The sequence below is a fragment of the Atractosteus spatula genome, chromosome 12 (genome assembly GCF_055471065.1).
Source record: "Atractosteus spatula isolate fAtrSpa1 chromosome 12, fAtrSpa1.hap1, whole genome shotgun sequence".
Lineage (NCBI taxonomy): Eukaryota > Metazoa > Chordata > Actinopteri > Semionotiformes > Lepisosteidae > Atractosteus > Atractosteus spatula.
Window position 1 is genome coordinate 21,797,369 of NC_142717.1, and position 14,200 is coordinate 21,811,568.

The following is a 14,200-nucleotide window of genomic DNA, read 5'->3' on the forward strand; positions in this document are numbered from 1 at the left end:
GTTTTATTTCTAATAACAGACTTTGAAAAAAAATAGCAACAGAAAACAAATTTTACTGAAATATTTTTTTTCACAAGCTAAAGCTTTCTGAATTGGGACCATGCTACAGTATATTAAAGACACAAGCACACACACAGAATAAAGTAACATAAAAGTCAGCTGTGTTAAGATCAAACAGAAAAGGAAATGGTCATTGAGCACATTTAGTAAAATAGTGTAATGACCATGGGGAAAAGAAGAGGCGGAAAGAAGGACTTCCCCAGGGAGTCTTGGGTACGTACCAGGGAAGGCAGGGTTGTTCTGCCCAAGGGGAGTAAAGGGGGTATGCTGCATAGCCAACTGGTGAAGCTTGGTCAACTGCAGGGCAGGATGGGAAATTAGAACTAACCAATCAAATGGAATTATTTCAGAGTAAAGACAACCATATTACACTGCTTTCTTTTTCTGCTTTTCAGGGTTAATAAAAGTATAATTAATATATTTATTATTCCTTACAACATGCAGTCTAGTCTAATGAACATGTCAGTAAACATTCAAAACCAGTTAAAAACAAAATGTTAGAATAATAAATGTGTTAGAAGAAATATGTTATACTAATTAAATAAAATCTTTTTTGGACTTTATATGATTATGTGAAATGTTGCTACCCATTTAGCATGCATGATAGGGTTACGTGTCTGTGCCTGTCAGAATGTTCTAGCTGTATCATGTACAAGGCTCAAGCTGTTATGTTAGTTCTGTATGTATTATTAATATTTTTCCATTATTAATGTTAATCCATGCTAGTATTTGGAATCTAAAAGCTTGATTGAAGCAGAAGGCAACAGTTGTCCGGAATAGGTGGGGAAGACAAGACAGTGATTTTCATGCGCAGGACTCACATCTGGATGAGGAATAGCGTACTGCCCCTGAATTGTGAAGGTCTGCAAAACATAAGGGAATGCAAGGAAAGGAAGGTTAGTGTCCTGAAGAAAACCATGCCACAAAGAAAAAGAAAGGTAAAGGACTGGTCAGTGTTCTTTTTAAATAACGTAATGCTGTAAGCACTACTTTAAACCAAAGGAAGCAAAAAAGTTACTGTATAACATTTCCTTTGCTTAGTGGATTATCTTTTTTTTCTCGCTTGAGACAGCACAGAAAGAAATAGAGACAGCAAAATAAAACCTGTAAATTCTACTCTCTTGGGTAAATAATAATATTTTATACAAAATACAAAAAAGTATTTAACGTTTCGTTTGTTTAACATGTAACATTTTAACATGACAAATTGTGCCTATTATTTTAAAACAATGTTAGCCAAGGGTACATTTGAAGGGGCATTGTCATATTTCTATGGACAAAAAGGTTACTATATCTTTTTGAGAAAGTTGTTAAGTAATTGACCTGAATTTGTCATCTGTGTCTTGAACACCTAGGAAAAATAGTCCTTTACTGGAAGTCACAATGTACAATAATATATGTATAAATAAAATTATTTTTTCCTTAAAATGAATGAAAATTGGCACTGTGGTTGTCATTGCTGCCTTGCAGTGCTGGGAGTCTGAGTTCAACTCCTAGGGTGGTACAGTATGTATGTGCAGTTTATATATTCTACTCATGTGGGTTTCCTCCCACAGTCCAAAGACTGTGCCTGTGTATGTCCACTGATGGACCTGCATCCTTTCTAGGGTGTATCCTGCTTTGCACCCTTTGCACGCTGGGATAGGCTCCAGGAACCCCTGTTATTCTGCACTGGATTTACACAGAAACACGAATATCATGTTTTCTTTGTCACATTAATATCCAGCTATACAATAGGTTCAATGGAAGAAAAAAAAAGACTTTTAAAATTGGTTGCAACCCTGGTCCCAGAAGAAACTCAGAAATTGGTACACATTTAATACTAACTGCAAATCCCATCTGAGCTATTAATGGCTAAAAGCAAATTTACAAATACATCTCATATAGAAACTACAATTAATTAGTCTTTTAATATGAACTCTGGAGTAAAACCCAAAAAGACAGTTTTACTCCAGAACCTGGGTTAGTATTTAGAACATGGATACCCAGTTTTAGTCCTGGAAGGCTGGTATGTCTATCAGTGTTCAGACCAACTGGTCCCCTAAAACCTGACCCATCTCTCCTTTGGCTTAAATTGTTCCAGTTTAACAGCTTCTCTCAACTATTCAGGTGCTGGTGCTTAAAGAGACCTGGAGAGACAAAGGTCCTCCAAGATCAGGAATGGGAGTATCTGCTCTAGAAATTCAATATACAAATTTACCCAGGAAGCGTTTTACAGGGAAGTACTTACAGTTCTTCAATTCCATACATGCAATGTATTAAATTCTGGTCTGCAGTGTACTGTACCTTAAGTGTAGGAGGTTTTACAAATAAATTACAGCACAACAATATACTTTCATACTGTATATACTAGATGTGCCAAAAAAGTACAAAATCTCATGTTAGATTCAAGATAATGCAATTATTGTTTTCATATATGTATTTATAAATTAAATTTATAATGCATTTAACTGAACATAATTTTGAGATTCAAGCAAGAATGTTATTTTCAACAAAGTGTCACATACAAAAAGATGGCTCCACAGACAAAATGTTGTGGTTTTCTCCTATTACTTTTAGGATAGACATAGCCTCCACTCATTCATTTTTAATATGAATACTGCTTTTCCCTACGTTTGAACTTTTTGTTGCCTTCCTTCTTTTCCAACAATAGGGGCCGCCAAAACCATGCGAAGAGAAGTAAACTAAAATTGGAATGCAGTAGAATGAAGATGGTAATAGCTGTAGAATTTATTAGGCTTTCATTAATTACAACACATGCGACATTATTCTGGGTTTTTTTTTCAAATAAATTCTATATATATATATATGTCTTCGTGCGGATTTTCATAAGCCTAAATTAACTGTACACACTTCAGTTTTCAGTGCCTGCTGTGGCAGCAGCACATTTTATCTTGTCAGATCACAGTAGCAAAGCAAAGCCTGGCCTAATGAGTGCTAGGATGGGAAACCTTCAGGGAAACACAGGTTGCTGCTGTAGGGGATATTGCTGAACTAGTATGCAGTACTTTTCCCCCTGGAGCATAATTTCCAAACCAATGCCCCAGTATGGTAACTGGGGACACTGTGCCGGAAGAAGTGCCATCTTTCAGATGAGACATTAAAACAAGGGCTTGACTACTTGGTAATCAAGAGATTCTCTGAAAAGTTTTAAAAGAATAGGTCCCTTAGTGTCTTGGCTAATTTCCACTCTGGGTTTATGTTACATGGCATTCCTAAAGTTTCCACTTAATTTAACTGCTAAAGCAATTACTCACTGCTCAACTTTATCTTCTGTGTAGCGGGGCAGCTGGCACCATAATGGCTGTTTAGCGCATAAAAAAAATACATAGATGAATTAAGTAAGTCTTTATTGTGCTATATATAAACTTCTTTGGGATTAAAAGTGCTACAGTAAATCAATGCATTTTGGGTTCAAATAAAACCAAAAATGGCTAAAACTCCTGCCTGTGGTCTTAGATTTGCTCAACCTTTCAAAATGAAATGTGCAAACTTTGTTATATGTGATCTTAGCATGTATAGAACATGACCCCATATTTTAAATTTCAGAAGCAAAGCTTATTCTATATGAGAAAACAAAATCAAAGTAAACTCAGAAACAAATAATACATGATAACATAATGAAGATATGATTAGTAACAATGTAACAACAGTCATGATCTTTTGGGTGGTCAGCATATTCAAACGGAATCACATCTGCAGCCATTTATGCAAGGGTGACTTTAAAGTTATCCAAGGAATAATTATATAGTAGGTCATTTTTAACTTAATTTAAAATATGAAAAACCATAACTGTTTTTAACTGTCTCTACAGATTACACTAGCATTTTAAATTATTGCAAAGCAAGATCATCCTTAACTTAGTACAGGATCAACAGTGAAACATGAAACATAGAACAGAGGCTGAAGCTTAGGGTCATGTACAGTAAGTGTTACAAGTGTGTATATTGTTGGGGGCAAGGGGTGGGTACAATGGGTTGTGGGAGTATAGAACAAGCTACACAATCAGGCTGTTGAAACTGATACATGGACTTCCTCCAAGAAATGGCTGTGTAAGATTGTTGAATCAATCACTTGTTAGCAGTCAAATGATTGAGAGCCAAAGAACAGATATTTTTGGTGAGAAATTAAAAAAGCTAAGGAAATTCTTAAGTTACTCATATTAATTAAGAAGGGTATTGTTAGAGGTCTCTAGTGGTACAGTATATATTACCATCCTGAAGCAGAACATAAAAAGGTTCTAAATTAGAAGATGGCATTCCAACCATTTAACCTCTGCATGCTATTCTATTTGATATAAACATTCATGGTCTCTTTAGTGCACCAGTCTAATATCTTTCACACCATGACATACTGTACAAGTACCTCAACAAAATAACATAATATGTCCTTTACTAGTAATTATTTTATATAAGACCAAAATGATGATTACTTTACTTAAATACTGTATTTTGTTAGCACTACAGTATCCTCCACAAGTGCTGAGTTACTGAAGTGAACTTATTTTAACATTACAGTCCAACAATGTCTCTAAGAGTTTAGATAAAGTATGTAACTTTAGCTTCAAAGCAGAGGGGATCTTTGCTGAGGTGTAGGGGGTCCCCTGATCAAAAACAATTGTAACATTTACTTTGGTTTACCTAGTTAATTAAGTTCATTAATTATTGACAATGAGCAGTCCAGAAACACACCATATAAGATGACAGAGGAAAGAGGAAGAGAAGACAGAAGATAAGGAAGGTCAGACCACAAGAGAGGAGTCAGGAGGAGTGGGAAATTAAAGCTTGCGCCAGGTGAGAACTCCTACTTCATGATCATCCAAACAAAATCTGATTGGAGCTAAGCATTTAAACCTTGCGAGAGAGAGCTTTTTAGGGAACTTGGGTTTCCCGAGTAAATGATATCTTGGTTAGAGACAGTCTTTCCTGATTGTGGGTGCATTTTTAGAATAGGGAGATAGGCTCCCATTTATTTTGTGGCATCCAGGTTTGCAGAGAGAGAGATTTAACTGCTGATTGTATTGCATTTATAAAGAAGGCAGCTTATCTCTTATTTTGTCCGCTGTAGGCATTATTAGTAGTTCAATATTTAGTAGCAGTCTGGGGTTTTCTGTGTAATTAGGATGTTAGGCCTCTGAAATGTCTTTTCTGTTGATACTGTAAATATAGTAACTTGTGTAGTATGTTTTGTTGTGTGTAGTGTTTGTATTGTCATAGTTAATAAACATTTGTTTAACCAAGGCTGCCTGAATTATTACTCTTTTCACCAAAGCTGTACCAGAGAACAAAGAATTCACATGCTTCTAATTATACCAATCACTGGGGTATATTCTGGAGAAATTACTTACAGTACAAGGTGAAGGTTAGGAATAATTATTTTACTTACTGACTAAACCACTCGGTCAATTCCTGTTTTTTAACTTTTTTGTAACCCCCCATTTGTAATACATATGATCATATTAAAACAAAAATATTTTGTACACAAACCAGCCAGCCAAAGTGACACATTGGGATACATTCACTTTATGTAATCTGCAACCCACTGAATTTACTAAACTCGTTATGTAATCACATGAAATGCTTTTCTGAGCCCTTGATGCAACCATTTTGTATTTTTGCCTGTTATTGTCCCTTATTTGCACTTCATTTTTTTCTTCAGCATGTACAGTAAAAAGCACAATCAAAAAGATATAAATCTAGAGATTGACTGGATTGTTTTTTTCCCATTTTTTCTTTGAATAAACAACTCTGTGGTTGCATGGGCTGTACTATATTTTGAGTCTTAATGCATGGTGAAACATCACTTAATACTGATGTGCAGTATAGAAGATTTTTTTTCTTACAGTAAGTAGACAAAGTAAGCAGACAAAATGTTTCTCAGAATTAACTCTGCTGCTGCCAGTGTCAGTTACATTATCAATAAAGACTAATGATCAGTGATCAGTTCCAGAAGCAGCCTCACATACCCTGACCATGACATGACCTCACTGATTAGATGGTGGTTTTTGGATCATCAGCTGCTCCTTTCTTTCCCTACACATTAATCCTTTTATCACTTTTCATCATTTTGGTAAAGGTTTATCTTGGCCTCATCTGTCCGTAAATCTTTGTTTGAAGATACTCCTGGCTCATCTCCGTACTTCTGAGCAAATTCTGATCTGTGCTTTCTATTCATGGTTCTGATGAGAGGCTTGCAATGTAGGCTTTGTAATTCTGTTGTGTCTTTTTTCTGCGAACTGTGGTTTTTGATATCTTCACCCTTGCACCTCAGAGGGTGTTGTTGATCTCACTGACAGTTGTTTGGGGTTTTCCTTGACAGCTCTGGTAATTTTTCTGTCATAATCTGCTGATGTGTTTCTTGGCTGACCCAAGACCCAGTCTTGGATGATTATAATTATATCTGTTGTTTTTTTCAGTTTCAGTATATTCCAAATTGTTAAACTCTGTGTTATGATTAACTTCTCTGGCTTTCATTTTTACTTTTGACTACAGACCCCGGACCCTGAAGTCAAAGTGAGTTAGGTTGAAAACCTAACAACCAGTTTTCACAAATTTGCTCCGTCTAAAAAGAGATTCAACATTATAAATCTCTTTTATTGTGTAAAACTATACTGAGTCAACTGGATTGACTAAGACTTACGAGTCTTGTTTTTTGAGAAGTTATTGTCAAAATGGTTCAAACAATTCAAAGTGATTGTAATATTTTAGACTTCATTACATTTGGAGAGCACTCCATTCTGAGTACACATACAGTAGCTGTTCATAAAATGTTTAACATGTATTTTCATAGTTTTTCATTTACACTGATATTACCAAAATATTGTACATTTTTTTAACATTTATATTTGTAGTTGAATGTGATTGCCACTGAAAATAATTACCTTTAGAAAATACCTAGAAAATAAAGGTTAAAAAATGAGGGGACCATTTGCTTTTTCAAAGCTAATTTATCAAATGATATCTTTGTCATTCCTTGAAAGGTGCCAAGGCATCGGATTTAACAAAATGGCTGTGAAACTTCTTCCCTTCTCCCACAACCCTTTGTGTAAGGAAGTCCCTCCTATTTTCAGGTTTAAATGCATCATTTTTTCCACTTGTGTCCTGTGGTTAGTTTCACTGTTAATTCTGATAAAGTCTACAGGGTGTTTTTCCAGGATTGGTATTTCAAATTGTATTGTGCTCTTGATCAATAGTGAACACAATAATTAAGTACAAAAGCAAAATATATTATTTCAAATATTACCAAATAGTTAATTTACTAATAGCAGGGAAATAGAAGAAATTGATTTCTTCCTTCTCCCAGTGATTCAGGTATCATTCTTAAGGATCCTAATGAACAATTTGGTTGGAGTCCTTCTTCAATTCACCCTCAGGTTATCTACGCAAGATGTAAAATAAAAGAAACACAGTATGTCCTACTTATTTCGCATTCCTAAAAATACCTAAATTTCCACTGGTGTCTCATGATCTTTATTTATCTGTTGAACCTTAAATCAAACACACATCACAACAATATCACAAAACAGAATCCATCCCCTACTATGTTTTCTATGTGGAAGTGATATATTTCTTAGAAATATTACAGTAAGTCTATAGGATTTTCTAAAAAAGATTCACTATTTTACAGATGTTTCAAAAATCCTTTGTCAGATATACTGAAAATATTTAACTTTAAAGAAAAAAAAGATATACCTTTAACAAATTATAGTATTTCTAAACCACCGTCTTCAACATTTAGTTAAAATATAATACTGTCTTGCATTCTACAGTTTGCTGAGCCTCGATTAAGATCAACAGATCAACAGAATGCAATTGCAGAGCATTTGCAGTACACCAAGAGACAGATGAGTCCCCAGAAAAATCTAGGGCTATATTTTAGCACGATGGTATAAAATATAGGAGTTATTCCACTAATGATCTATGATCTTACAAAATATCACTGCTATAAATCTGCACAAAACAGAAAAGTAGTCCTTTAGGATAAGGGTAACACTTAAATGAAAAATGCATTTAAAAAAAATATTTGTTACCAATTTTGTTAAAAAGCAACATATTCCTAAGTGAATAATAACCTCCTTCTCACAGATTCAGATTCAATATTAACTCTGTTTGAAGAGCACTTCAGTGTAGCATGTATTTCAGATTTAAACCTTTAATTCAGTGAGCCATTATTGTAATTTTTATCAATGTAATATTGTCAGTTTATAAACTAGGCGACGTGGCTAAGAGAAATCAAAGGGAAATTTTCATTGAAACATAAAAATGGCATAAATCTTGCAGAAAAACCATGAAACACTTTAGTGTGTATTTAATAAAATCAGCCATTTAAACTGCTTTGGATTGGCATTAGTGTCATATACTAATAATCTGGTAACTGGAGCACAAAATCTCATCTTGAATGCAACTGGAGATCAGTGGATTATGTCACCTTCATTTTGTTTATTGGAGGATCTTCCAAAGCACAGGCCTCAAGGGCTATATGGATTTCTGTCATGCAGAAGGAAAAACTAATGCCAAATTGCCAAAAAAAAAGTATTAATAAGAGGTAGTGCCAAAGTATATTTTTATAATACATATTTAGAGAAAACCAGAGTTTTGATTTTATGTTATTTTCTGGTCAACCTTTTAGGCTGTACCATCTATAGATCTATAGAACAGCACCACCTTTTTATAAAAAAATATCTGTATTACATTGTAGCATTTTTTGTGGTATTAGAACATACATTTTATAGAACATAAGGTTTGACATAGTAAAGTTAGATTGGTCTGTACTGCATTAGTTAAGAGACAGACTCCCTTCACAAAGTTTGTTTTTTGTCCTTAGAAATTAGCATCAGGAACATAAACTGTGAGACAAATGAATTTCAGTCAACAATAAATCGTTTAACTCAAGAGAAACTATAAAAATTCAAAAAGGAATAGCAGCATCCTTTTTACTGAGTATACAAAGAAAACACTCTGCTCTTTGGTTCAGAAGCTAGTTCTAGAGAGAATTCTAAAACTTTCATTCATGTGTCTGATTTAAACAATAATTACAAACACCTAACTATTGTACATCAGTGAACTTTTCAAATAACTTTATCATTAAAAACAGAGCAATTTAACAATACAAGTTCACTTGTGTTGCAGAGTACAATTACCAACATTATTCACTGCAGTCTCAGCTTGATTACCATCCAAGTCACACCAATTTTAATGTCAGAAGAGTGAGACTTGTTTAAGAGTCTTGTTTTGAAAAAACTACCAGTGTTATTTTTATCTTTGTTTACTCAACTAGGGTACCTTTTTGAAAGCTTGTTCCCAGATTTTCAACATTCTTTGGCATGTTTTGCCAAGCCCGTTGCAAATTGCATTATCAACACAGGCATGTGACAACCAGATTTATTAGTGCATCACAAATACTCTATTCTCTATGAGTAAAGTGAGTTATTTCACTGAAATGTCTTTTATCACCCTCAGAAACGTTCAGTCCTACTTTTTAAAGAAGGGTAAGACAGATTTTCAGAGATTTTGTGTCTCTATGTCAGAGATGTTTATGTGTCAATTTCATTATTACTAGCAGTTTAATTATGTATCATATATTATATATATAATATATATATAATGGGATACATGTTTTTATGTGTGTGTGTGGTGGGGGTGTCCTTATTCTGTATTCACAATTTTCAGAACCAAAAAGGAAGTTCACTTTTTCTCACTGTATCTGAAACAATGCTACTGTGTTAAGCAATACTATGTTAATAGTTAAGTTAGTAAATATTGAATGCTAAAAAGTACTGATTTTCCAATGATAGACATATTTTCGAAGTCTATTGAAATTGTACTGAGTTTGGCAAATGGTTGCTACAATACTCTAACGGACTTCACAGTAACTGTCACTTTCTCCAGCATGCAATAAAAAACAATGACAATATACTTACAGGTGTTGGTTGTGGCTGTGCCAGAACAGTATGGTTCCCTGCTGATGCCAAGATGGTATCTGCTCTGACCTGACCACCAGCGAAGATAATGGGGGTTGAAGTGGGCTTAGGACGATAGGGAATTGTTGCACCTTTGGGTGGAGACTAGGTACAAAAAGGATATGATGACAGAAAATAGAAATAAAAACAGTGCATTCCTAGTTCCAAATACCACATCACAGAATATGATGGCACCAAAATGACCAATTGATTATCAGAGAATGCTTATCAAGAGCAGAATCGACATGCATTAGAGAAAAATGAAATGAGATTCAGAGTGATTTCAGACATCTGACATCAAGAATGCCATTATTTTTTTACATTCAACATAGCAGATTATAAGTAGAGTTGAATAGTTCAGAAAATAAGGAAAATCCCATACATCCCATATTCTACAGCTAATGGGTCCTTAACTTAGGGATAAGACTAAGAAGTAATGTGAAGTAGCACTGAAGGTTTTGTTTGTGTGTTCAGGCTGACAAAGAGTAAGTTTTAATTTTGTGTCATTCATGTATTTTTACTTGTCTTCTTCAAGACTGTGAAACAAATACTTTCAAAATAATTTCAGTATTATTTGAAACATGAAACCACAGTAATTTTAAAAACACATAACCCTATATTCAGTAGTTCAGTCAAATTGTAACGAATGAATGAAACAAGCCATCAAATATAAAAGGATGGTGTACTTAATAATCTGGTATCCATTCACCTGGCTGAGGAAATGACAGAGCTAACCTAAGGTCAGAGCTGTCACAACCCCCCTCACTTACATGGAATGAAACAGGGAGGTGACTGCAAGGGTGAAGTTAGGGTGTAAGGGAGATAGAAAAGATGCACTCAGAGTTGTGGACAGTCCATTTACATGTGATGGTACGACATTAGAATTTGACCGCCTCGCAGACTTCTTTTAAATAACACCATGGACAGTTTTTGTTTTTATACTGTTGGTATCATGTCATGTAATTATATTCTACAAATACAAATTCTCAACTAACCCTTCTGGGGAATGTACAGTATGTGGTGTCTGCACTCTAGAGTCATTCAAGAGTAGTGATATCTTATTGTAACATGGTGACCAAATTTGTACTCAATGTTCTAAAATAAGTCTTACTAGTGTCTTATAAAATGTATACATAACTTCCCTTAATAAAATCTACACTTTTAACTATAACCTTTTTTTCACTATAACCTTTTTTGCCTTTTTTGTTGCCTCAATTTGTCTAGAAGATGATATAACAAGATTAAGACCATATAGTAAAGTTATATATATATGGTGTATATAAACAGTAAATACATTTAGTCAATTTGTTTTTCATATGTAGACCATCATTTGAAATAAGAAACAGGAAAAGAAAAAAGCCTTTTAAAAATCTAAGCAAGTATACTAAATATTGTATGCTCTGTATCTGTCCACTTCTGTTGTTAGATTTTGGAGATAATTACACTTACAAAAGATAATACCTGCTTGCATTTGTTGGATAAATGGATACACTTAATTTTGTTAAACATGAATGCATGGACTTGGATACAGTTGGAAATGTTGTGTATGTTTCTTGTCATATTTTAATACAAATGCACTTGCATGTAACCTAGCCCTGAGCTCAGTTATTTTTTGTGCCTTTATAAGGCCCATTCTGCAATAACATTGTAGTACAAATATAAAAAGTAATCTGGTATTCACCTCAAATTTGAACCAGAAATGAATGACATACTGTAAGCACAGGGCATCATTATTCTTGATGTTGCCAGGCAACATTATATAAAAATTATAGGTTAGAGGGTTATTTATTAAAGGTGATTTATTAAGCATTCATTTTGTCTAAAAATAAGACTATAGATGGAGTAAACCTTCTTCTGGTACAAATATGGTGTGAATACCAAACCTGATAACATATCCTCTGAATTATCTTCTCACCTCAAGCATCACCACACATATCTGCTTTACACACTGAATGATGGCATCTGGGGTGCCTGAGATTGTGACAGCTCTCTCTGTAGAATTTGGAAGCATGTCGCCTGCTACTTGTACCTGAGCCCCTGTGGTCTGTAAAACATTAAGAAGCAAGAGTCATTGACAGGGAAACAAGAGATAAAAACATGACAATGCTAAACAAAACTGTAGCACAAACAAAAAGTGTAACGGGAAATAAAAATATTGTTACTTGTTACCAGTTTATTATCCAGAGAGTACTGTATGTGTATTCAGGTAATATTTATTAAATACAAAAAATATATCATATAGGAAGACACACTCTAAACATTTGAATCAGATGAATAGAAACAATGAATAATTAGGAAACCTAGAAACAGAACACAATGAACAACATTTTTAACAATTCAAAAGTACAAAAATATCCATAAGTTTCAGTTTGTGTTTCTTTTTTTTGGAAGCTTACACATTTCTCTTCTGAACTGAAATTCAATATTTAATCAGAATTATGGAAATCAAAATAGTCACATTACAGAACACCCTCGGTTTAATGGATTTTACTCTAACAGACTTTGGATTTACTGTAAAAGACAAAAGCTGCAAAAGGAGAATAGAGGGAAATACTTTCCTCATAGTTATTCTATACAACATACTGGATTTTTTAAATTGGTCTAATGGTACCAATGTGTAAACACAAGGCAAAAATAAATACTACATATGTTTAAAATTAAGGAATGTCAATGGTGCCCTATAGGGGTAGGTCAATTGCTTATAAGTTGTGTTTGTGTTTCATTTATACTGTATATTTGCAACACAATACATAAAATATATATACTGTATATATTTATTATAACATAAGATACAGGAATAATTTTCATTAACTATTGATTGCAGTTTTTGAAAAATAGGCATAGATTCAGAAAGCATACAGTATATACTGTATACAGTATATTATATATATACTGTATATAGTTTTCTCATATAATAGTGTGTTTATGTGCTGAAAAAAAATAATTTGTGATTTAATGGACATTTGGCAATAATGGACATACCTCCCCCCTACTAGACTGTTAAACCAAGTGTAATTTGAAGCACTTAGGGTGTGAATTTGTTTTATTTATATTCAAAGGAGAGAGCAATTTGTGTTTCAGAACATATGTACAGTATGTGTTCATAACCACTGCAGAATTCTTCTCTTCTTATAAGGTCTGCATGTCTCTTATCGGATTTGACAATAGTAGCCATTTGTACCAACCCTCTGAGGTATTTCTTACAGGTCCCTAGGGCCACAGCCCTAAGTGTATTAGCATTCAAAGCAACTGTCATTTTGAGTTTCCTCATGCACTGCTGAATGGAAGCCTCCAGGGCACTAGGCTAAACAGATAAGACAGTGTCACCCCATCTGCCAGTGTAATGACTCAGCTGGCTTAGGGAAGGGTTGCTGGGCTTGTGTACCCTCTCCTTCCCCAGCCAGAGAGAAAAGATGTGCAGTGCTGTGCATTTCAGCAAACCAGATCAGTGCTTATTTTCTAAAAAAATGCATGTGTTCATGAATCCATCCATCATTTGTAACAGCTTCTTTCAATTCAGGTATGCAGGTGAGCCGAAAACAATTTTGACAAGAACCGGCACAGGGCTGGGCACATAAAAAAAGTACATACAAGAACCTACACCTAGGGCATAAGTGGTATTCTTGAAGATATGAATATATAAATTGGATGGTACAGGGAAGAAAAATCATAAAGCCTTTAAAAGAAGCAACACAGACTCATACTGACTTCTGTGGGCCATGTGTGCTGCCATTGTGTTCAGGTTAAAGTGTCCCTGAAAGACACTCATTGACCTTTAACACTTTGCCAAACTGAAGGCTGTAGATGGTAGAGTGATTAGACTCTTCAGATTGGAAATATGACACTAGGATACACAAGTGCAGTATGTGCTGTAAAACAAGGAATGTGAGGTGCTTAGATCACGGCAACTGCTTCCATCTTCCATCTAAAAATGTTTGCAGGACACTACACTCCTCCCCATACAAATGCCTCCATGAATACAGAATTACAAACAAAAATCTTATCAGTGTTTGATCAGAGTTTACCTCAAAGTGCATAGTTGCCTTATCCTGGCAGGAGCTGATGCCAGTGAAACACAGAGCTTTTTCTCAACCACTCTAAGACTTTCTCTGGTTTTGTTTCTTTATGTCCATCAAAATTGAAATACTCATCTTACAGCATAGTCTCTGTCTCCTGTGCATA

At 34.5% G+C, this 14,200-nt stretch overlaps 1 protein-coding gene across 7 annotated transcripts in view; it reads right to left on the bottom strand.

Moving 5' to 3' along the window:
• The window catches only part of LOC148822769 (poly(rC)-binding protein 3), a 104,917-nt gene that overhangs the window by 9,956 nt on the left and 80,761 nt on the right, over positions 1 to 14,200 (bottom strand). For all 7 annotated transcript variants that reach the window (XM_088928817.1, XM_088928820.1, XM_088928818.1 and 4 more), the window contains 4 exons: positions 11,934 to 12,062; positions 9,980 to 10,123; positions 882 to 923; positions 282 to 357 (listed from right to left, as the gene is read on the bottom strand). In XM_088928817.1, coding sequence (XP_088784943.1) covers positions 282 to 357; positions 882 to 923; positions 9,980 to 10,123; positions 11,934 to 12,062 — 391 coding nt within the window. The remainder of the gene's footprint in view (positions 1 to 281; positions 358 to 881; positions 924 to 9,979; positions 10,124 to 11,933; positions 12,063 to 14,200) is intronic.